This window comes from Ailuropoda melanoleuca, chromosome 6 (genome assembly GCF_002007445.2).
Source record: "Ailuropoda melanoleuca isolate Jingjing chromosome 6, ASM200744v2, whole genome shotgun sequence".
NCBI lineage: Eukaryota > Metazoa > Chordata > Mammalia > Carnivora > Ursidae > Ailuropoda > Ailuropoda melanoleuca.
In genome coordinates this window covers 13,109,011-13,134,151 of record NC_048223.1, presented here as the reverse complement: position 1 = coordinate 13,134,151, position 25,141 = coordinate 13,109,011, and the positions used below count along the sequence as shown (strand labels likewise).

Sequence of the window (25,141 nt, the reverse complement as noted above, 5' to 3'; positions counted from 1 at the left end):
AACACTTACTAGCACACCCCAGCCTTCCAGACTGTGCAAGGTTATTTCAAGAGGATGCAGGGGAGCCCGCCTATGCCTGCTGAGTGTGCAGCCCGAGGAGTGGGTCGTGATTGTTGCAGGAGGGATTCAGTTTAGAGTTCAAGAAGATCCTCATTCATTGGACACTGATCTTGTGCCTGGGATGTGCTGGATGCTGGGAAATGCATGACACTAACAACCCCTGCTCTGTAGTGGAGACGGTCTAACACACATACCTCACCAGTCCACAAGAGGACGGTGGGCCACTGACGGCTAAGATGAGGGCCCAGGGAACATGTAGGCTTGGACATGAGGGGAGAGGTTAGAGGGCAGGAGAGAATCCAGGGAAGAGAGACCTTAGGGGCCCCTGCGAATGTGGAGGCTTTTGATGGACTGACATGCCATGTGGCATACCATGAGAAGGAGGCGGGCAGAAGGCTGACAGGGAGGGGTTTCCTGACAGTAAGTATCAAGCATTGAGTCTGGGGAATCAGGCTGAGACCCGGCGTTCCGGAGGCTTGGGTACGGATTTTGTCCTGTGGAGGGTGGTGAGTTTTAGGTAGGTGTCTGAGCAGGCTGGGTGATAGGAATGAGGCTCTGGGGACACAAATCGGCTAGATGCTGTGTCTGGATTGGACTGGAAGGAGGTAATGGGGAAGGGTGAGTGGGGCCTTGGAGGCATGGAGACCAGTTATGGGGCTTTGCTTGGAAGCGTGGAGAGGGTTCAAGACGGCTGCTGCTGGGATGGGTGTGGTAGGGAAGGCTGCACTCAAATACCTGAAAGGATCTAAACCGGAATGATCCAAATGTGATGAATGGAGCTGCTGGGGGGTGGGGTGCATCATGGAGGGTGTGGCCAGAAATGTAGGGCGTCGGGTTAAACCCCTTGAAGGGAGGGGAGGCTGCCAGGCCCCGGGGGCGGGGGGCAGCATGCGTGTGAGTGAAGGCAGTAGAGTCAAGTCTAGGTACCAAGGCTGACGAGTTGCAGCAACTGTGCGCGTCTTCTCAAGCTGCCTGTCTCTCAACAACATGCTCCAAGTTCCATGGAAGCGACGTGTCGTCAGGGTTTTTGTTAGTCCCAGCCTGGCCTGGTGTGGCACTCGGTGTTCCATTGAATGTTTGTTGCATACGGTTGAAGGAAAGTAGGTCCTTGGCAGGGAGAGTAGAGTGGGGAGGAAAATTTGGGGAACTGGGCAGAGCTTAGGAGAATGGGGAGAAGAGGGAGGTGAAGTGTCCTGATTCACCAGGCGCTCCGGAAGTGGCCCAGAGAGATGAAGGCCGGCCTTCTCCCCCACTACAGATAATAGATATCACTGGTCTCTTCAAAGAGGGCCACAGGCCTTCTGGAGCCTTTGGAGAGTATCAGCTCTTTGGGGCCATGAGTCTGACTTGCAGGAGCCATCTCTCAGGTCAACTCCAATGCATCGGTTAATTGCCGAGCCATCTCTCAGGTCAACTCCAATAATCAGTTAAAGCAGGAGGCCGTCTGTAATTGGGCCCGACAGCACGGATGGCTGTCCGGCTTGTGCTGTGTGTGCCCTGTGAAGCTACATGCAGCAGCCCTGGTCGTGACTGTCAAGTGCATGAAGATGTAGGTGGAGGTGACACCAGGAGGCGGCTTCCAGAGGAAGATATGGCCACTGTATTTTATTAAGGAATCTCCTCCTCTGACTCCAGCAGCTGCCAATTCAGCATTTCTACAGATAACTTTTTGTGAGAGGGAGGCAGGCTTATGGAGAGAGGGCTGGGTGAAGAAAGCTGGGGAGGGGAATCTGTGATGTGCAGAGATTAGGAATGGGGCCAGCAAGGCCCCCAGTTCTCTCTTTGAAGAAGAAGACGGGTTTCTTGGGGGTGTTTTGGTAGAAGGCTACCTGCCAGGCCGACCCTCTTGGGCTTATTCGAAGTGAGGGTGGGAGCATGGCGTGGCCTCCGTACTGGATAAGAGTCACGCACAGGAAGGGTTTCCAGAAGAGGAAATCTCATAGATGTCTTGAGTAACCATAAGTAAAATAATTGGCATAGACTGAACATTCACCATGGACATATTTTACAAGCACTGTCTCACGTCACTCCCTTAATGTGAGGTAGGGTGTGTGTGTGTGTTTAAACTGGTAAGGATATCAGTGTTCAGAGGACAGCTTGCCAAAGATGGTGCTGCCAGCTGAGTGAATAATAGAGCGAGAACTGAGACCCAGACACGGCTCATCTAGGTCTGGCGAATGTAACCCCCACTTTGAGTACTGTTCTGGAAAAGAGCACTTAAGTATACAGGGACATTACTTCTGGTGGTAAACTCTGTCTGGCAGTTTGGAATTTGCAAGCCTCCTTGCTGGCAGTGATGATACTGTCCTAGAGTCCAGTGTGCCCATGGGGATTAGACACCCCACATTTCCTGGGGAGAGCAAGTTCTTCCGTCTTCCAGCCCTCCTCTTCTAGTATGATCAGCTACCTACCTTAAGAAGGATAACGATGAGGACCAAGATATGTAGCATTTTCAGTATGGACTTGCTCACATTATGAAAATAATGTCGTCTATAGGTGGGCAGTTGTCAAATGACCACAAACAGCCGTAAGAAAAGAGGAAATCCATTTGCTCTCCCCATGTAGGTGTTAAGTATTGTGGCTGTCCAGCAGGTTCCATCTCATCTGCTAACTCCAGTGGCCCGGTAATGGGGACCTGGGGAGCTCTGCCGAAAAGGAGGAATAGGGCTGTGATCCATCCGGAATGTCTGTCCTGGGTGCGAGGTCAGGAGGTAGCGGATTGCCTGCCATGGTTTTACTATGCCTGGTTTAGCCATAACCTACTTACCTTGCCCAGGCTCGAGTGATAAAACTGGCTGGAAATCATACTTTAAAACCTAGTTTAAATTTATTCTTTAAAAGTTCCTTTTCTGGTGGAGGCTTGAATTAGTAACTAGAAGCTCTGCTTTCCTTTTTTTCCCCAAGGCAGTTTGTGGCTTCAGAATGCTGCTAAAAAAAAAAAAAAAAAAAAAAAAGAGTGCACTTGTGTGTCGATTCGCACTGCACACAGCCAACAGCCCGCACTCGAAATACCTGCTGACAGGTTGGATGTTTCATTTTCAAAAACTGAAAATTCTTTGCTTCTGATTTTATATATAATAGTTGAGGCAGTTAATGCTGTCGAACCACTTCTTCTCTCTTCCTCGTTTTGTCAAGGAAAGGAGGAAAGTGGCACTGGCAAGGAGCTGAATACGGGTAGCAGATAATTTCAGGAGCTGTCTGGAGGCCAGTCGCGGGAACTGGCTAAATGACCCTCAGCTGACAGCCTGGAGGGCCGTGGTCCTCAAATGTGAGCCAGGCGTCGGAATCCTCTTGGTGGCATATTAAAACTCATGTCACAGGGCCCCACCTATCGAGCTTCTGAACCAGAAGGTCCAGCTGGCACCAGAGAATCTGCTTTTCCTAACAAGGCCCCCGGCGATGCTGATGTAGGAGGGCGGCAACCACACCTTGAGAAGTGCTGCTGAGAGCCCCTGGTCCCCAGACTGGTCTGAAGCAGGAGTGAGGTCCTAGCCAAAGGGAGATTTGGTGGTAGGAGAGGCTCCAAGGTCAGCTGCAAAGATGCATGCCAGTCCAAGTCCAGCCAGACCCAAATCAGGCTGGCTGCAGTCACTGTCAGTGAAGGGTCCGCGTAGAAGGAATCAACCATAACCACTACCCAGTCATTTCCTATAAGCATCTACTTTAAATATACTGTTAATGCTTGATTTGTGCAGAATATTTTTAGGTATTATGAATTTTTATCAAAAATTGCAAAATGGGGGCGCCTGGGTGGCAGAGCGGTTAAGCGTCTACCTTCGGCTCAGGGCGTGATCCCGGCGTTATGAGCCTGCTTCTTCCTCTCCCACTCCCCCTGCTTGTGTTCCCTCTCTCGCTGGCTGTCTCTATCTCTGTCTTATAAATAAATAAAAAATCTTTAAAAAAAAAAATTGCAAAATGTATGGCCCTGGTTTGGAGCTCATGTAAAAGGAAGCTCTTTAGAGCTCAGATCGAGGTAAATCAAAGCATCACAGACAGCCAAGCNTTAAATCAAAGCATCACAGACGGCCAAGCTCTGGCCCTGATGACGGGCAAAAATAGTTTCTTGAGAATAGCATATGAACCTGAAGTCAAAGATCAAGGGGACAGAGTCTCTCACATTGTAAGCCACGCAAGGCCTTGGTGTTGTCACTAATAATGGCCGTATGCCCACCGACTCCCACTCCCTGTGAGCCTTGGCAGTGCTAGAAGCCCAGAGCCCCCGCACTTTAGCACCCCAGGCTGACCTGGGGACACCCTCCACACCCAGATACCTGGCAGCCAGACGTCCCCCCACCACCCAGCATAAGGCCATGCTTTGTCTTGGATCCCACTAGTCTGCAGAAACCCGCTCTTCATCTTTTCTTTCTCTTCCAGAGCCCAACCCCTCGCCGTGCCACCCCGCTCATGCCCTGACCCCTGGCTGGTCTTAAATCCCCATCCACATGTGTTGCCCATGGTCTGTAGTTTACAAAGCACCTTCTCAGAGACTCAACACCCCATTAGGAAGCCCCGGTGGTCCATCTTTTCTTTTTATTGTGGAAAGCTGAGAAAGCTGAGCCTGGGGAAGCAACATGCCCCGAGTCAGGTGGCCGTGCTGGCGTGGACACGAGCTGCTTCCTCCACTCCCTGCCCGAGTTCCTCTCCCAGCACTGGGGCCACGTAATGACAGGGTGGAGCACAGCCCCCGAGTGAGCACGGTGGCCTGAGTGGCTTCCTTTGCAGGGCGTACTTTGAAAACCTCTGGGCTTGGAGAATATGAAGTCATTTCTTTGCCAGACAGGAAAGGAGCTATTTTTACAGAATCAGTACGAAGCCCTTGCTTCCCATGCCTGCAGAACAGATTCCTGAGAGCAGTAACACTGCTTCCGCCATAGTGACTGACCACACAGCCCGGTCTCCCTACCCAAGGACAGCACGTGTTTTCTAAGTCTGTATTGTTTTAGAGCAGCTTTAGGTTGGCAGTAAAATTGAGGGGAAGGTATAGAGATTTCCCATGCACGGCACCCCCCACGCTCAGCAGCCCCCGCCAGAGTGGTACCTTGGTGGGTAAGCCGACGCTGGGGCATCGTTAGCACCCCCAGTCCATGCTTTACAGGCGGGCTCCCTCTTGGGGTCATATACTGTATGGACTTAACAAATGTCTAATGACACGTAGCACCGTGACCGCTGCAGACAGAGTGGTTTCACTGCCCTGGAGATCCTCTCAGGGGAGCCCGTGTTTATTTTACCATTTTAAAAACCTGTATGATGCAACCCCCGCAGAGGATACAAGTTCAAGCTCCAGAAGTGGAAGCACTGCACTTGGAAAGCAGTCGGCCACAAAGGTCAAACAGCAAAACGACAGTTGTCAGTTCTGAAGGTAGTGGGAGCCGCACCGTTCTAGGTGGATAGAACTTGCCAAGGCCACACCTTCATGGGTCTCTTCCCTCTTTTGTTCTTTCTTTCCACTCACATCCATTAAGCCTTCATAATTGTTGAACAAGAAGTCCTGCGGTTGCATTTTGCATCTCGGTCTGACCCACAAATTACGTAGCTGATCCCGTGGGCAGCTTTTACGTCTGTCCAGGCTCAGGGCGCACCCAGACGAGCAAATCAGAATTCCTGGCGGTGGACCCAGGCCTCTGTACTTTGTACAAAGCACATCTGCTCCCCAGGGTGCTGCCGTGGGCCGCCAGCTTTGGGAACCACTTGTGTAGAAGAGAAGTCTTTAACTGGGGTGTTCGCGTGTGTGTCGTAGGGGACATCAGATTCACCTGGAACACTTTCCCCGACTCCACACACTGATGTAGAAATTGCCGAAAATTCCGATTCCTAAATATTCTGACCCCACCTGACTCCCAGGCAGGAAGTTTCAGTGACCGTGAGATCTGTCTGTGAGCTAGGCCCACTGTATTTGCAGTTCCCTACATAGGAGTTGCTGTGACAGTGATGGCACATGAACTGTTAGGACCTGCACAGTTGGGGCACAGTGGTCCCTGGATTGTGACCTCATAGCCACACTGCTGAGCACACCGACCCAGAGGCAGTATGGTGGAGAAAGGGGCTGGGCACCGACAGCAACCCTGGCTCTGACTCGCAGCTGGGGGATTTGGGGCATGTTTTCTTTGTGCCCCTGTTTCTTTACTAGTAAAATGAGCATAAAAACACCCAACTCATGAGGGTGCTGTGAGGATTAAATAAGATATGCAAAGAGCCTAGCACATTGCCTGGCACCTGGTAGGTGGTCAGCAGATATTGGTGTCCTATCTCTTCCAAGAAGAAATATTACCATATCTTTCCCTTCAGCTCCTGTCTTTTTACTAAAAGAAAATGTAACTCATTATTATAGCAACAAGGAAGAAATACCAACCAATATTCTTCAATTAGTATACTTATCAAATGTGCAATCTCTATTCATTCAGCTCATGGTTACTGAATACTTTTTAGGTCAAGGTGTCAGAAGGATGGGTTTTACAAACACACACATATTATAGATCATACACACACACATACATATGCATACATCTAGTCACATGTCTGCATGTATACAAATACATGCACATGCATATATGCACACATACGATACACACACATATATACACATATGTACCCACACATATACGACAGGTCCCTGTTGTGCAGTACGTTAAAAAAAATTTTACTTAGTTGAGCAACAAAAGTAATGCTTATTGTAACAATTCAAACAACATAAAAGGAACTGGATTAAGTTGACTCACTTTACTTCCCCACTCCTATTCCCACCCTTGTAGGCAACCATTTTTAAAAAGAATTTGAAGTTGAAATAAATTTTATGTGGATTTTTTCCATTGTTTTTCTTTTGCATCCACGCACACACACACTCTCCATTTGGGTACATACTGCATTCACACTCCGTGGCTTCCTTTCCTTTCCTTCTTCATTGAACAGTACAATGCGGACATCTTTCGAAGTCCAGGCATGTGACTCATCTACTAGTTTTCAGGAGCTCATGGCATTCCACAGGACGGATGTGTCATTTTCCAGCCATTCCCGTGGTTTTGGGCATGCAGCGTTTTGCAGTAGCAGCAGATGCTGTAGTAAACAGTCTTTTATAAAAATGTAAATACCTCCTACTTTTTTTGGATAGAGCAGGGATAGAGTCTCCAGCAGCTTATAACCCAAGAGCAGACAAAGCAGAAGCCAAGCAGGTAACAATAAATACACTTCCCCACCTTTTGATGGGCGTGCCTACCCCGAACCAGGAACCATAGGGCGCACTACAAGCTAGGAACATGAATGAGACTCCATCTGCCTTCGAGCAGTTCAGCAAAGCAGCATTTGATTCATGTCGAAACCAGTGTCACCCATAATCTATGTCCTAAGGTCCACGGTGAAGTCATCCTAATGGTGCTTGAGCCGACCTCCACCCTGGCCCTAGCTTCCAATGACTCTGGAGCAGGTTTGCATGAAAAGCCCTTTCCTGCAGCTTCCTTCCAGTGACTTCTGCAGTAGAAAACAAAGGGAACTCCCAAACAAATCACAGAGGAGATGTTAACTTGCTTTTCTAATTCGGCCAGTCATTGATCTGCTCACGGTTTCCTCCATCATTTTCTTCCAGGAGCTAAAGGTGAAAGAGAAGGTCCCCCCAGCAGAAAGCCTTCAGGCCCTGTCTCCCGTCAGGCCTTTGACACACGTGTCAGTGATGCACTTACAAGTAGACCTAAACCGCTTCACATGAAAGAACTAGAAGTTACGAAGCCAAGCAAAATCGTAGAATAACTCTTGAAAGCACATTTAACAGGATTCAACAGATTTTGAAAGCAGCTATGAAATAGTGCCACCAGATTTGTTTTTACTCTGGGTGATGTTCCCGTACAAATGCTGAAATGCCGCGGCACCCGTGGAGGTGTGCCGCTCGTGTTCGCTCGGAGAAACCACCTCCTGTTCAGCTGCCGGGGGTGCAGGGAGCCGCCAGCCTCCAGCTGCCCTGCCTTCAGGACCTGCCTCAGCTTTCCTGCGGAGGCCAGTGACAGAGCATGGCGGGAGGCTGGAGGCCGGGCCTCCCTGGCATGGGTGCTCTGTACTCTGGAGCGGCCCAGGGGTGGAGGAAACGGGCAGGCCTGCTTCAGCCAGGTCTGCATGGCGATCCGGAGCTCTCCTTATCCATGCTGCTTCCTCCTTTCTTTTCATAAGGTCAGGTCTGCAGCATGATCTGGGACTCTGGCCAATCCTGCTTCCTCCCCTTCTATCCTGCACAGTGTCTGCTAACTTCCTTCCTGACTTCTCAGTGTCTGCTTTCTGGGGGTCCCAATCAATGCAGCAGCTTTCAGGGCAGTGTAGGAACATGAACGTTACCCATCTCATTCAGAGCGCTAAGGAACCTGAACATACCCTGAGCCCCTGGACGTTCTTGCGCCAGGCTCTGCTAGAAATGAATTATGGTCTGCCAAAGTGAAAGTGACCGTTTCATTTCAATTATTCAGCTGGGACACAAATGAAAAACCAAACGTGAGGAAAAACAAACTCATATAGACTCTGAAATTCCACTTTAGTTACCCGAACTATTTCGAAGAACTGAGGCAAGGAATGTATTTTAGTGTAACCTCTGTGTTTGCCATGAACTGATTGGGGCCAGGACACCGTAGTCACAACAAGAGAACACCGGTTCCATCTCCGTCACTTTGACCGCAATTCCACTCTGAGTACCGCCGTGCCCGCCACTATTGTGCCCTTGTGGTTCCGCAGACTGAGACGGAAACAGGTAGTGATTGCATTCTTGTTGCAGGGGAGTTCGGAGAGGTGTACAAGGGGCGCCTGAAACTTCCGGGCAAGAGGGAAATCTATGTGGCCATCAAGACGCTGAAGGCCGGGTACTCGGAGAAGCAGCGTCGGGACTTTCTGAGCGAGGCCAGCATCATGGGCCAGTTTGACCATCCCAACATCATCCGCCTGGAAGGCGTGGTCACCAAGAGTCGGCCCGTCATGATCATCACGGAGTTCATGGAGAACGGGGCTTTGGATTCTTTCCTCAGGGTAAGAGCAGCTCGGGGCGTGCATGACGTCAGCAGCGTCGGATGCTGGGGAGGAGTGTCCGCGTGAGGGTAACCTGCCACTTAAGAATCGCCCGCCCGATGAAATGTGGGTGGGCGGTGGAAATGGTAGCGAGGCTGACAGATTTGGTTCTACAAGGATAGAACGAAGAGGAGCCTGTGGACCCCCCGGTAGGAGGATAGAGTGGGGTGGGGCCGTGATAAATGCTTGTTGGATGAGTACAAATGAACAGAGGTGGGTGAGGAATGGCCATCGGCGTCTGAGTGAAATCACGGAGACTGAGGAGACCCCCAGCGGCTACGCTGCGCTGTGTGATTCCCGCAGACGCCACTGCCATCTCTGCCATTTCCCCAGCAGAGCCCGCCCAGCCTGCTCCCTTCATTTGCAGCTCAGAGACCAGACAGGCTGCCCTTCCTGATGCCCAGGCCACCCGCTCTCGAAGGAGGCGCTCCTTGGCAGGAAAGGAAGAGACAGGGTCACAAGCATTCACAGATTTCTTCTGTGACTCCAGACCAGCTGGCAGCAGAGGTGGAGAGGTGGGGGGGGGTGCCTCGAGGCCTATGGCTGGGAGATCTGTGAATGGCCATTGTCAAACATGCTCCCTCGCTGGAACCACTTGCCTTCTGTGGAACATCACAGCATGACTCAGAGCAGGGGTGGGTGAGCACAGCCACAATGCCGATGTCTGGGGAGTGGCAGCTGGTGGAGCACAGGTCATCAGCATGTCCTGCCTTGGACCAAAGCCTTAGCTGGGGACTGGAGGGAGCCTGACAGCAGAGGGTGCACGGGCAGCATCACGATGGGACAGGGTCTGCTGAGCAAGGACTTCAGGGTAATACCAAGTGGCAGGCTATGCGTGTCACCAAAGCGACTTAAAGTAGCTGTGGCTGCAGATCAAAATATCATTCAGATACTTGGTCTTGAAATATTCATGGGGTGACGGCTGCGGTCACACCCTCTGCTGGGTTCTGGGCCTATAGACATGAAAGACACATTGCTCTAATGCTAAGTAACAAATCACCCAAGATTTCAGTGGCTCACCACAATTCATTTTGTTCATGAGTCTGCAATCTGGGCTCACTGGGGACATCTCTGTTCCATGTGGTGTCAGCTGGGGCAGTTCAAGATCTGGGGCCTGGAATCATCCAAAGACTCACTCACTCATCCGTCTGGCAGCTGATGCTGGGTGTTGCCTGGCATCTCTCCAGGTGGCCTGCCTGGGCTTCCTCACAGCAAGCTGGCTCCCAGGAACAAAGGTCCCACGAGAAGAAGGCAGAAGCTGGACCACATTTGTAACTTAGCTTCAAGTCCCATAGTACCCTTCGACCACTGTGACGGGCTGCCTAGATTCAAGGGCGGGAAACGGGCCCCACATTTTGACGGGCAACAATAACATGATGTTGTCTTACACATGGGTGATGGGAGGTCCTGTTGTGGCCATCTTAGAGACTACAACCTGCCCCAGTGGTCCCTTTCTGAGGACCTTAGTGATCAGAGGGTCCAGGAGTCATCTGACCAGATTCTTTCTGTTTCCACGTGTGGTGTGAAGAGGTATCATGAGCCAAGAAGAACAGAAATCTTCCTGGGGGAGCCAGGGAAGGCTTTACAGAGGAGGGAGAATTATCTGGCACTGGAGAATGAGGCACTCGCCAGGCAGGCAGGGGAGCAGGCAGGTACCGTGGAACAACTGAGCCATGTGTTCAGAGGCCAGAGCCAGCATGGCCTATCTGCTAATCTTTCTGCAGCTCTGTGGTGGCTCCAAAGCTCCGAAGGGTAGCTTTGGGGCTTTTCTAGAAGCTGCATTTGTACAGACTGAAGCTACTTTGGCAGCCAAGCACACTTTTTCCTCCTCTGGGTTTTTAGAGGGTAGTGGCTTATTTTTGGTGGGGGGCATGGGATGACAACGGATGAAGCTGACGTATGTTGCCTAGTACAGCCCCCTTGAGGGTATGGCTTATGCCCTTTATTTTGAAACCCCCGGTCCCTAACACAGGGAGCACCCGGTAAGTGCTGGTTGAATGAAAAACATGAAAAGCCATTTCTGGCACCAAAGTGTTTGGGAATAGCGGGAGAAATGGAGTCATCCTGAGTGTGCATGGTCTCTCGTTCTTATAGCCAGACCCCTCACATCAGAGTGGGGTACAGACCGTGATTTCCTGGGGGCATTCATTTGTGATCAGAGATCTCATGAAGACAGCCAAATAAAAGTGAATAGAAGACAATGTTAGGAGAAAAAGTATCTTCTGGAACCAGCCTCCAGACCGTTTTAGGAGCCATTTATTTCCTACAAGTCACCTGACTGTACTTCACAGAGTCACAACATGATTTGAGGACTGAGATCAGACTTTCTCCCTGAAACGTACAGGGGAACGAGGAGATTCATTCTCAGAAGCCTGCAGAAAATCACACCCTGCACGGACACTCCACACAGGGCTCTTCCCGTGTGGGGCGCGGGACATGGGGGCATGTCGGACACTGGTATTTTTCATGATGATGAGGCCCAGGTGGTGGGAGAAGAGTCAGGGGCAAGCGAGGAACGCAGGGAAACAGAGGATAAGGGATGGCAAGGAAGGAACGGCCAGAACAGGCAGCTCCAGGAGGAGAGGGGAAATGAAGCGTTTCTGACTCCTTGCACGGCATGGAGGCAGGTAATCTATAAATCTAATTTCAGCCTTACTACCCAACCCTAGAGCATAGCAACATTAATTGATGTATCTGCCGCTTGGTAAAATTGAAAAGTAGGTCATCAGTTCAGTTTTGCAGGGTCCTTCTTCTGGGAAGCAGTATAATTTTAGGATCCCCTTTAGAAAGGAAAAGAGTGAGTCCTCAATTTGTGCAACTGCCACCGCTCCACAAAGTGGTTATGGTGGTTTACACTGGCCATGGCAGCTTTAGAGAGTGGCTGCAGCTGCAGCTCCGGGTCAGCATCTAAGAGGCTGTGGGCATCGGGGAATCTGGTGAGCACATTGGACATGGCTTCTCATAGCCCACCTACTGCTCCTTTCCCCATGGCGGGATGTAGAATCCTTCACCTTCTGGAAGGATTAGGAGCACCCTCATTTTTTCACTGCATGTTCAGTAGGTTCAGTATTGTCCATTTTTGAAAATATCTGCACCATGGATTATATAGCATGCAAATCCATAATTAAACATTTCCTTGTTGGCACTCAAACTTAGGGGATTCAATCTGGTGGCCCTTGTATAGCCTTAGGAACACCCCCTGTGGGTGTCCCCTCACCAGCGTCCCTCCCGTGCCATAGCCAAGAAGGTTCAACATGATCTGGAAGGCCGTCCTGCCTGGCTTGACCTTGTGGTCACTGCTGGTTCATCCACCGATGGTCATAATGGGAAGACTCTTAGAAGTTTCTAAGCAATGTCAAATGTGGACATTTTGTATCAGGGAGGCTCCTTTATGGGCTGGAGCTAGATGAACATAACCCAGAGGTCAGGAGGAGAATGCCAGAATGCCAGACTGGACAAACCAAGACCTAGGTTCTGCTTAGGGCTCCACTGTGAGTCACCCAGTGGCCTTGAGCAAATCTGTTAACTCAATTTCCCAATCTATAAACTAAAGGCTTTGAGCTGGATGATCTTGAAAGATAGGTCTCCTACAGTTTAAAAAAAAAAATCTATGATTCATTCTCTTCAAACAAATCAAATAAGGGTTTCATTTCCTGAAGTGGATTTGTCAATGAAAGTTGAAATACCTAAATCCTTCCTGCCTAATAAAAGGACCAGCAAGTGGCTTCAGTGAATTTGCTGAAAAGCAATTTCTACAGAAAGCTCTTCATGAAGGAAAGAAAGTTTAAATCACTTCACCCAGACCTGTATTTTTTCTCTATACAGTGTTTTTACCATGTGATCAGCGTGGAGCCTGACCCTTTTCCAAAGTCACTAGGAAACCTGGGCTTTTTCTGTCTTGTTTATCTTTGGTTGCTGGTATTCCTATCTTTGGAAGTTCTTCTGGGGGATTTACACCAATGAACTGAACGTAAAACTGTTGAACATGTCAGGGGATCTTCATATGTTTACATCTTTACATTTCACCAAGATTATGAACTCAACAGGCGAGATCCTGTCTTATCGCAAGATGTGATTCTATCTAAAGAATAGGTTCTAAAGAAAATGTGTTGCCATTGCAAAGTCAGCATATTCCATGGAAAAGGCCCCGGACAGTAGCTAAAAGATTCAAATCAGAGTAGCATAGTTGAGGTACACATGCCTCTACTTTCTTTTTCTAAAACCATGGCAGACATCATTAATCAGTCATGTCACTTTTTTGCTGCAAAGCTTATATGCAGCCTTCTTCTCCACACATTTAAGGAAGTCGTTACCATCAGAGATGGAATGTCAGTGGGGAAATATTTGCTATTCTGGACTTAGATTCTTGTTATAAGTCAAAGCCACACTGAGTGATTTAAGGCTGATCACTTAAACTTTCTGGACTTCCTTTATCTCCTCTGAATAGTAATAAACTACTGCCTGCCTTGCCCAAAGGAGGATCAAAACGTATTCTTTAAGTGTGACTTTCCATTCAAAAGTCAAGAAATGGAGGAAATCATGTTTGTTCATTAACTGACCCAAATGCCCAGCCTGCATCATTAGGCCCCAGTTGCCCACTACTACAATTGGGGTGTGGACTGTGGGGGGTCTACTACAGATGCCAACCTGTTGAGCTCAGAACGCACTGTGGACTAGGTTCTCCTAGGGCAGTGATCCTAGGATGTCTCCCGAACACAGTAGGAAGCTGTGGGAACCTACAGTCCTGGCCCCAGGTGTCCTCCGTTCCTCTCACTGGGCATCTGAGTACGTGGGTGAGCTGGTTTGTGAGACGTTAAGGCCTGGCTGATAATACCAGCAGTCCTTGCTGCTGTCTTAGTATTCGCGGGCACTGAGCCAAGCCCTTTTGCATGTATTGTCTCACTTAACCTCACCAAAATCCTATGAAGAACGGACACCTTGTAGTTGTTTTACAGATATGGGAATGACGCTCTGGAAGTTAAATGACTTGCCCAAGGTCACACGGCCAAAGAGCGGCAGAGCCTGGACCCCAGCCTGGGTCTGTCTGTCTCCAAAGCCTGGACTTTTCACCAGTTCTTGGCCTTTGTTGACCCCAGAAACTATAAGGGTGACTGATCAAAATATTAAAACAAATCATACAGTAAAGCTGTTCCATGTAGGCTTAAATGATTTAAAGTAGAAACAGACATATTGCTGCACATTCTTTCAACATTTCTTTTCCCAGAGTTGTTTATAATCACCACCAGTCTCCTCCCAAAATCTATCTACAAGCCGGCCTCTTTTGGGAGACATTCATTTTTAACCACGTTGTTGTCTACACTTACAGAGAGGAAGTAACAAACTGAATTGGAAAAATATGACCCTTGTGACTTGCAGCTGAGATACATTTTCTCATATACAGAAGTTGCATGACAACTTTCTGGGGAGGCAGGTCCCCAGGGACCTACTTCGAGAAAATGAACGGTGCTCGCGAAAGCCTAGCTAACTTCTCGAGGAGGTGGTGATTGAAGCTCATTAGCGAGAAGGAGGAGTCGCGTCACTCACGCACATCCAGCTCTCGCAGATGGGCACCATGTGCTGAACACCAGTCGGAGCTTCCAGAAAAGCAGATCTGCACTTCCTTTTGGAGTTGGTTAGAAGAAAATATTGCAGAGAAAGCATTCCAGGCAGGCTGGGAGGGGGTTAAGGTGTGAGTTAGAAACAGTCTGCAACCTGGGGTGTGTCGATCCCAGGGTGTTTGGGGCTTCTCCTCTGGCAGGCGTCTCAGGAAGGAGTGGAGGGAGGTCAGTTGGCTCACTCTAATTCACCATGGGGCGGAACCCTGGGACACAGACCCAGGTTTGCAGTCTTGCATGAGGAAGTCTTCAACATTCGTACTATTGTGATTAGACCTTTTCGTTGGTGGGGTTTTCTCTGATAAACAGGGTATCTTTGCAATAGCTGTTTTATTTTTCCGTATTTACTGTTGCATAGAAAATGCTTTTGCAGAAGCACGTGCGTCCATGATGTGTCCCACACATACTTCAGTGAGGTCGTGCATGTGAGTGCGCTCTGTATCACCTCGCAGCCAGCGGGTGCTCCATAAATGCGAGCTGTGCCCACTGTTATGCTCTCTGTGTTTCGGCTGGGGGCACTGGGGCGTGGCTGCCTTGCCCTGTGTCCAGCAGTAACTAGACTTGACCCAGGGTGTTCTGCCTCCTCCCACCTCTCCCCCAGTCAAAGCATCTCAGCGCCTGGGCCATGCTTTACTTATAGAAGACAACTTACGGCCCTTTGAGGGAGCAGCTGGGGCTGGACTAGAAGAGAAAAACGTGTCGTTGGCCTCACAGCCCAGGGTCCACTGATTTAACCAGTGTGTGCAGAAACCAAGACCCAGGGGGTTTGGGGAGCTGGGAGGGAGGCTGATTCATTCACTGAGGTGTGTCATCAAACCATAAAGAAGAGCATCCCCCCAGGAGATGGTGAGCCTACCGATGACCCGAGTGGAGGGAGGGCAACACTGCAGGTTGGCCTGAGGAGGAGAAGCCGCAGCTCCCTTTCGCTAAGATGGTCCACATGCCAGACACTGTGTCTGTGCTTCTCCTGCCACTGACCCCTTTGAGGTGGGTGTGGTTATCCCAATGTCAAGGTTGACATCCCTGGTAGGACCCAAGGAAGACACTTTAAGCATTTAATTCTGGAAACAGGGAGAGATGCAGCAGCCATAAATTGAGCATATATTTATTGAGCTTTTTCTATTTACGTTCAAGTTCTTAGCCCTGGGAGTACTGTGTTGCCCACAAGAGAGGGGGTCTTATCTTCAAAGAGCTTAGAGTCAAGCAGCAGAGACAGACGGACAGGTATACACACACACACACACACATGCACGCACACATGCACACACCCCTCAAATTTGTGAGGTATGCTAAGAAGAAAGATAAGAGCATGCAGTGGGGCGCCTGGGTGGCTCAGTCAGTTAAACGCCCAACTCTTGATTTTGGCTCAGGTCATGATGTCGGGGTCATGAGATCAAGCCCTGTGTCAGGCTCTGCGTTCAGCAGGGAGTCTGCTTGAGATTTTCTCTCTCTCCCTTCTCCCTCTGCCCCTCCCCCCTCAAATTGATAAATCTTAAAGAAAAAAATAAGAGCATGCACTAAAGACAGTAAAATAGAAAGAAAGTGCTAGTTGTATTCGGAGCAGGGGAGTAGTTATGGAGACATTGTCTCTGAAGAAGGGACACTTGAGGGGAGACCTGAAGGCAGGAAGGTGTTCATTGTGGGGAAGAGCAGCAGGGATGGCAGGTGTAGGGGCCCTAGGGCAGGAAGAGCTTGGCTTGGGAAAGGACTGAGAGGTTACCAGGCACTGTGGCTGGCAGGTGAGACAGTGGCTGATCCCCCGGGGTCCCGAGGGCCATGCAAAGGAGTTTGGAGCTTTTCCTTAATGCAATGGGAAGCCATTATAGAGCTTGAAGCCAGGGAGTGGCATGGCCTGATTTATGTCTTGCAAAGATGGCTCTAGCTGCTGTGTAGAGAATGGATTGGGGGGGCAGGTGCGGGGAGGCTGTTACAGGTGATGGATGATGGTGACTTGGTTAGAATGGAGGCAGTGGAGATGGAGAGGCGTGGATGGCTCTGAGATGTAATTTGGAGATGGAATCGACAGGGCTTGGCAAGGAGGAGAGAGCAGAGCGTTCAAGGAGAGGGATGAGGGTGGGAGTGGGAGGGAGGGAGGCAGGGAGAAGGGCACAGTGAGCAGCATGGCCTGTCACTGACGGAGGCTGACAAGCAGCAGGGCCGTGGCCCCTCAGCTTCTGCTGAACCACTGAAGCCCATCTTGATCCCAACGCCCTTTGTGTCTTGTTACAGCAAAATGACGGACAGTTCACGGTGATCCAGCTGGTGGGGATGCTCAGGGGTATTGCCGCAGGCATGAAGTACCTGGCCGAGATGAACTATGTGCATCGGGACCTGGCTGCTAGGAACATCCTGGTCAACAGTAACCTGGTGTGCAAGGTGTCTGACTTTGGCCTTTCCCGCTACCTCCAGGATGACACCTCAGACCCTACCTACACCAGCTCCTTGGTGAGTCCTTCCTGGTATTCTCAGGTAAAAGCGTGGCATGAATAGAGTGGCTGCTCGTGGCTGGGCTAGGGACCCGTGGCAGGGCACAGTGGGAGGGGCTGGGACCTGAACTTATCCCTCTACCGGGGGAGGTGGGTGCCAGATGGAGGAACAGTAGCAGCTGGTTGTCCAGGCAAGCATTTGGGCATAGGAACAGTCGGGCTCTTCACCCTGAAGCCCTGGTGTTCCTTGACCAATGGGAAAAGGACATTTTGGAACAGGTGATCTGGGGCAATCCAGGCAGTTGGATGGTGGCATCAGAGACGTCCATCAGCAGAAGTAGGTGCTGGTGGGGTTGGGTTCTGTGTCACCAGGCAGACCCTTGGTGCCCTTCTCTTCTCCCTCTCTAGTGCTTCCTGTCAGTTCGAACACAGACATCTACATGATAAGTACTCTTACATTTGCCGTTCCTGCCCAGCTTCCCCCTCCACAGTCCAAGCAGCTCCAGTCACCTGTGGCCAGTGCCCAGTTCACACAGTTCCAGTCAGAAAGGTAACAGGTCCAAAGCAGAGCTCCTGGTTTACTCCATTTCCCTCCCCAGTCTCTGGATCTCAGTGGTTGCAACAACTCAACACATGACTGAAATCTGGGAATCAGCCTGGATTGCTCTCTGCCTCACCATCCATGTCCAATCCCTCCGCAACTCCCATAGGTTCAAATAAAATCTGCCCCTTTCTTTCCTTCTCCAGAGCTCCCACCCTATTGTCTTTCACCATTGTCTTTCACCTGGTCCCTTCTAGTAGCTTCCTAACTGGTCTCCCTGCTTTCCTCTTGTCTCCTTACGTCCACTCCCAATATATTATTATAAAAATAAAAACAATACAGAGAAGTAAAGGGAAAAAAGGTAGCCAAGAAACCACAACTGCCCTGAAGCAGGGGTTGGTAAGCTTTCCCTTAAAGGCCATATAGTAAGTATTTTAGGCTTCGTTGGCCAAGAGGCAACGCAGAGGATATTACTCAGATAAATATATAACCATTTAAAGTGTAACCCTTTAAAAAGGTATAAATACGATTCTTAGCTCATGGGCTATGAAAATCCAGCTGACCAGACCATAGTTTATCAACCCATGTCCTGAAGCATCAATTTTACTAATTAGGTATGTCTCTTACCACACTTTTCTCATTGTTCAATGTGAACATTTTTATTTTGTAAAAATGGGATCATCCTAAGCTCATTATTCTGTCCTGCGTGCCTGATGGGCATTCTTCCTGCCCAGCCACAATTTCTCAAAGTTTGTGAACATTTACATTCGGCCAGGAATGAATGGTGCCCGTCTTCTGACATCCTTACCAGCAGTGAAGGTAATCAATCTTTAAAAATCTGCCAATCCAAAGATGAAAAATGATACTTCATTTTGTTTAAGTTGGCGTTTTCAACTAACTGCTAGATATACGACTATACTGTCTTTTCACATGGTTCCTGGGATGCCTGTTTCCTCTTCTGTTAATTATCTGTACGTGTCTTTACCTATTTTTCTATTGGGCTGTTTGTCAGTTTCTTAGAAATTTACAGGAAGTCTTTTTATATTAGGGATGTTAGCCCTTTGTCTCAGCGTATGATGCAATTAGTTCCTCTTCCCCATCTGTTGTCCCTTTGCTATTATTGGTGATCTCCTTTGGATTCCCAAAGTGGTTAATATTCATAGAGTCAATAATATGCGTCTGTTCTCTCTATGTCTTCTTGGGTTTTCTGGTTTATTTAAAAATTTCTCTTCATTCCAAGGTTATAAAGTGCTTTTTAAAGTTTTCTGTACTCTCTTACTGGAGGTTTTGCTCTATTAAGTACACCTGAAATTTATTTATTCTTCCCAAGATTTAATTTTGAAATTTTTCAAGCATACAGAGAACTTGATAGAATTTACAGAGGATAGCCATTGATCCACCACCTAGGTTTTAGAATTAATATCTTGCTACATCTGATTTATTATATATCAATCTGATCTGTCCCTCTGTCCATTCTTCACTCCATCCTGTTTTGTTGATGCATTTCCAGATTTCATGTTGCTGTTGGCCATCTTTATATACGTCTTCTTTGGAAAAATATCTATTCAGATACTTTGCCCGTTTTTAAATCAGTTTGTTTGTTGTTATTGGGTTACTTGAGTTCTATATATTTTAGATATTAACCCATTATTGGATATATGATTTGCAAGTATCTTCTCCCATTCAGTAGCCTGCCTTTTCATTTTGGTGATGGTGTCTTTCGCTATGCAGAGGCTTTTTAGTTTGATGTGGTCCCACTTGTTATTCCTGTTTTTGTGTCCCTTGCCTTTGGCGCCAGGTGCAATACAAAACATTGCTAAGATTAATGTTAAGGAGCTTACCATCAGTTTTCTTCTAGGAGTTCTTTAGTTCTAGGTCTTACATTCAAGTCTTTAATCCATTTTGAGTGGATTTCTGTATATGGTATAAGATAATGGTTCAATTTCATTCTTTTGCATATAGCTGTCCGGTTTTCCTAACACCCTTTATTGAAGAGACTGTCATTTCCTCATTGTATATTCTTTGCTCCTTTGTTTTAAATTACTTACCAGATAGGCATGGGTTTATTTCTGGGCTCTCTATTCTGTTCCTGTTTTTATGTTTTTTTATGCCAGTACCATAATATTTTGATTACTCTAGCTTTGCAGGGTAGTGATATCACTGGCTTTGTTTGTTTTTTTTCCCTCAAGATCATTAGCTATTTGAGTTTTCTTTGTGGTTCTATGCAAATTTTAGAGCAATTTGTTCTAGTTCTGTAAAAATGCCATTGGAATTTTGATAAGGATTGCCCTGAATCTGTAGATTGCTTTGGGTAGTATGGACACTTTAACAATAGTAATTCTTCTGATCTATGAGCATGGAATAGCTTCCCATTTATTTGTGTCTTCTTCACTTTCTTCATCAATCTCTTATAGTTTTCAGTGTACAGGTCTTTCACCTCCTTGGTTAAATTTATTCCTAAATATTTTATTCTTTTCGACGTCATTGTAAATGGGATTGTTTTCATGATTTCTCTTTCTGATATTTTTTTATTAGTGTATAAAATGCAACATATTTTTGTATATTAATTTTGTATCTTACAACTTTACTGAATTCATTTATTAGTTCTAACAGCTTTTTGGTGAAACATTTAGGGTTTTCTATATAAAGTATCATGTCATCTGCAAATACAGTTTCACTTCTTCCTTTCCAATTTGGATGCCTCATTTCTTTTTCTTGCCTAATTCCCCTAGCTAGGACTTCCAATACTATGTTGAATAAAAATCAAAGTGGGCATTCTTGTCTTATTCCTTATCATAGAAGAAAAGCTTTCAGCTTTTCATCACTGGGTATGATATTAGTCATGGGCTTGTCATATATGGCCTTTATTATGGTGAGGTACATTCCCTCTATACCCACTTTGTTGAGAGTTTTCATCATAAATCAATGTTGACGTTTGTCAAATGCTTTCTCTGTATCTACTGAGATGATCATATGGTTTTATCCTTCATTTTGTTAATGTTATGTATGATGTTGATTGACCTGTAGATGTTGAGCCATCCTTGCATCTCTGGAATAAATCCCACTTGATCATAGTGTTTGATTCTTTCAATGTATTATTGAATTTAGTTTGCTTATATCTTGTTGAGGATTTTTGCATCAAAATTCATCAGGAAGGGGTGCCTGGGTAGCTCAATTGGCTAAGCATCTGCCTTCGGCTCAGGTCATGATCCCAGGGTCCTGGGATCCAGCCCTGCATCAGGCTCTCTGCTCAACGGGTCCTCTCCCTCTGCCTATCACTCTGCCTACTTGTTCTCTTTCTCTGTCGGTCAAATAAATAAATAAAATCTTTAATAGAAAAAAATCATCAGGAATATTGGCTTATAATTTTTTTTTTACGGTGTCTTTGGTTTTTGTACAAGAGTAATGCCAACCTTGTAAAATAAGCTTAGAAGTGTTCTGCAATTTTTTGAAAGAGGTTGAGAAAGATAGGTATTATGTCTTCTTTGAATGGTTGGTAGAATTCACCAGTGAAACCATCTAGTCCAGCACTTATATTAGTTGGGAAATTTTTGATTGCTGATACAATCTCCTCATTAGTAATCAGTCTATTCAGATTTTCTGTTTCTTCATGATTCAGTCTTAGAAGATGGCAAAGTCTTTATTTCTTCTAGGTTGCCCAATTTGTTGGTGTATAATTATTCATAGAACTTTCTTATGACTTTTTGTTTTCTGAGGTATGAGTTATAACTTCTATTTCATTTCTGGTTTAATTTATTTGAGACCTCTCCCTTTTTTTCTTGGTGAGTCTAGTGAAACATTTGTCGATTTTGCTTATCTTTTCAAAGAATCAGCTCTTAGTTTCATTGATATTTTCTATTGTGTTTCCAATCTTTATTTCATTTCTTTATGCTCTGATCTTTATTATTTCCTTCCTTCTACTAGTTATGGGTTTCATTGGTTCTTCTTTTTCTNGTTCTTTGAAAAATGTCCTCGGTATTTTGATCGGGATAGCATTGAAAGTGTAGATTGCTCTGGGTAGTATGGACATTTTAACTATGTTAATTCTTCCAATCCATGAGCATGGAATATTTTTCCATCTTTTTATGTCTTCCTCAATATCTTTCAAAAGTGATCTATAGTTTCTAGGATATAGTCTTTAATCCATTTTGAGTGGATTTCTGTATATGGTATAAGATAATGGTTCAATTTCATTCTTTTGCATATAGCTGTCCGGTTTTCCTAACACCCTTTATTGAAGAGACTGTCATTTCCTCATTGTATATTCTTTGCTCCTTTGTTTTAAATTACTTACCAGATAGGCATGGGTTTATTTCTGGGCTCTCTATTCTGTTCCTGTTTTTATGTTTTTTTATGCCAGTACCATAATATTTTGATTACTCTAGCTTTGCAGGGTAGTTGGAAATCAAAGACTATGATATCACTGGCTTTGTTTGTTTTTTTTCCCTCAAGATCATTTTAGCTATTTGAGTTTTCTTTGTGGTTCTATGCAAATTTTAGAGCAATTTGTTCTAGTTCTGTAAAAATGCCATTGGAATTTTGATAAGGATTGCCCTGAATCTGTAGATTGCTTTGGGTAGTATGGACACTTTAACAATAGTAATTCTTCTGATCTATGAGCATGGAATAGCTTCCCATTTATTTGTGTCTTCTTCACTTTCTTCATCAATCTCTTATAGTTTTCAGTGTACAGGTCTTTCACCTCCTTGGTTAAATTTATTCCTAAATATTTTATTCTTTTCGACGTCATTGTAAATGGGATTGTTTTCATGATTTCTCTTTCTGATATTTTTTTATTAGTGTATAAAATGCAACATATTTTTGTATATTAATTTTGTATCTTACAACTTTACTGAATTCATTTATTAGTTCTAACAGCTTTTTGGTGAAACATTTAGGGTTTTCTATATAAAGTATCATGTCATCTGCAAATACAGTTTCACTTCTTCCTTTCCAATTTGGATGCCTTGTTTCTTTTTCTTGCCTAATTCCCCTAGCTAGGACTTCCAATACTATGTTGAATAAAAATCAAAGTGGGCATTCTTGTCTTATTCCTTATCATAGAAGAAAAGCTTTCAGCTTTTCATCACTGGGTATGATATTAGTCATGGGCTTGTCATATATGGCCTTTATTATGGTGAGGTACATTCCCTCTATACCCACTTTGTTGAGAGTTTTCATCATAAATCAGTGTTGACGTTTGTCAAATGCTTTCTCTGTATCTACTGAGATGATCATATGATTTTATCCTTCATTTTGTTAATGTTATGTATGATGTTGATTGACCTGTAGATGTTGAGCCATCCTTGCATCTCTGGAATAAATCCCACTTGATCATAGTGTTTGATTCTTTCAATGTATTATTGAATTTAGTTTGCTTATATCTTGTTGAGGATTTTTGCATCAAAATTCATCAGGAAGGGGTGCCTGGGTAGCTCAATTGGCTAAGCATCTGCCTTCGGCTCAGGTCATGATCCCAGGGTCCTGGGATCCAGCCCTGCATCAGGCTCTCTGCTCAACGGGTCCTCTCCCTCTGCCTATCACTCTGCCTACTTGTTCTCTTTCTCTGTCGGTCAAATAAATAAATAAAATCTTTAATAGAAAAAAATCATCAGGAATATTGGCTTATAATTTTTTTTTTACGGTGTCTTTGGTTTTTGTACAAGAGTAATGCCAACCTTGTAAAATAAGCTTAGAAGTGTTCCCTGCAATTTTTTGAAAGAGGTTGAGAAAGATAGGTATTATGTCTTCTTTGAATGGTTGGTAGAATTCACCAGTGAAACCATCTAGTCCAGCACTTATATTAGTTGGGAAATTTTTGATTGCTGATACAATCTCCTCATTAGTAATCAGTCTATTCAGATTTTCTGTTTCTTCATGATTCAGTCTTAGAAGATGGCAAAGTCTTTATTTCTTCTAGGTTGCCCAATTTGTTGGTGTATAATTATTCATAGCACTTTCTTATGACTTTTTGTTTTCTGAGGTATGAGTTATAACTTCTATTTCATTTCTGGTTTAATTTATTTGAGACCTCTCCCTTTTTTTCTTGGTGAGTCTAGTGAAACATTTGTCGATTTTGCTTATCTTTTCAAAGAATCAGCTCTTAGTTTCATTGATATTTTCTATTGTGTTTCCAATCTTTATTTCATTTCTTTATGCTCTGATCTTTATTATTTCCTTCCTTCTACTAGTTATGGGTTTCATTGGTTCTTCTTTTTCTATTTCCTTTAGGTGTGATGTTAAATTGTTATTTGAGATTTCCCTTGTTTCTTAAGTTAGGCCTGTATTGCTATGAACTTCCCTCTTAGAATCACTTTTGCTGCATCCCAGAGATTTTGGTAGGAAATGAATAAGTCTTAATTGTACATCTTAGAGTTTTAAAGAATGCATACAACCGTGTAACCAAAACTCCTGTCAAGATACACAACATTGCCATCACACTGGGAAGTTCCCTCATAACCATCCCCATTCCATTCTCATCCCTACCCGACATTCAGAGGAAACCACTGTTCTGATCCTTTTTACAAACATAGGTTTGTGTTGCCTGTTCTAGAACTTCACATAGTGGAATCAGACAGCACATGCTCTTTGTGTCTGGCTGCAGGCTGTGAGATTCATTCGTATTGTTGTGTGCAGCAGTGTGTTCCAATTTATTATAGTAGTTCATTGTTTATATATCTACTCTTCTGTTGATAGACACAAGGGCTATTCTCAAACTTGTTTTTGAGTATGCATTAGGATGTATATTTTTTCATGCAGGTGAATAGATAATTATGTCAATACCATGTATTAAATATATCATCCATATATTATTGAATCACTTGTCATCCTTATCATATGTTAAGTTGCTTATAGGAACTATGTTTTTTTAAATTTAAATTCAATTAGCCAACATAGAGTACACCATTAGTTTCAGATGTAGAGTTCAGTTATTCATCAGTTGCATGAGCACTGGGTGAACTATGTTTTGATTCTCAATTCCACTCCATTGATCTATTTCTTTATTCTTTGCCCAACCATATTGTTCTGATTGTGATAACTTTAGTGCAAGTTTTACTATATGTGTTGTTTTGATTATAATAACTTTAGCAAAAGTTCTACTGCTTGGATAAAGTAAGTTATCCTTCATTATTCCTTAAAAAAATCTTTGTTGGCTGTTCTCAAATATCTTTTCTTTCATGTGTGATTTAAAATCACTTTTTCCAATTCTAAAACATGCACACATACACGTACACTCACATTTGGAGTTTGAATGGAACTTTATACTACATTTGAAAGGACTGACATTTTAATGACTGTGAATCACCTAAATCATGTGAACCAAACATTTGTATATGCCTTCTATTTAAAGTGTTTGAGGTCGAGGATTCCCCACATGATTTTCTTGTATACATTAGTTAGATCATTTCTTGTGGGTTTTGCTTTTCTTCTAAATGATGAAGCTTACCAACTCCAAGACCTAAGAGCTC

The 25,141-nt window shown here is 45.5% G+C and overlaps 1 protein-coding gene across 1 annotated transcript in view; it reads left to right on the top strand.

The window, feature by feature from the left end:
- EPHB1 (EPH receptor B1) overlaps positions 1-25,141 on the top strand; it is a 425,223-nt gene that overhangs the window by 367,397 nt on the left and 32,685 nt on the right. Inside the window, exons 10-11 of the mRNA XM_034661964.1 lie at positions 8,804-9,051; positions 16,935-17,150. Of these exons, the coding sequence (XP_034517855.1) occupies positions 8,804-9,051; positions 16,935-17,150 (464 nt within the window). The remainder of the gene's footprint in view (positions 1-8,803; positions 9,052-16,934; positions 17,151-25,141) is intronic.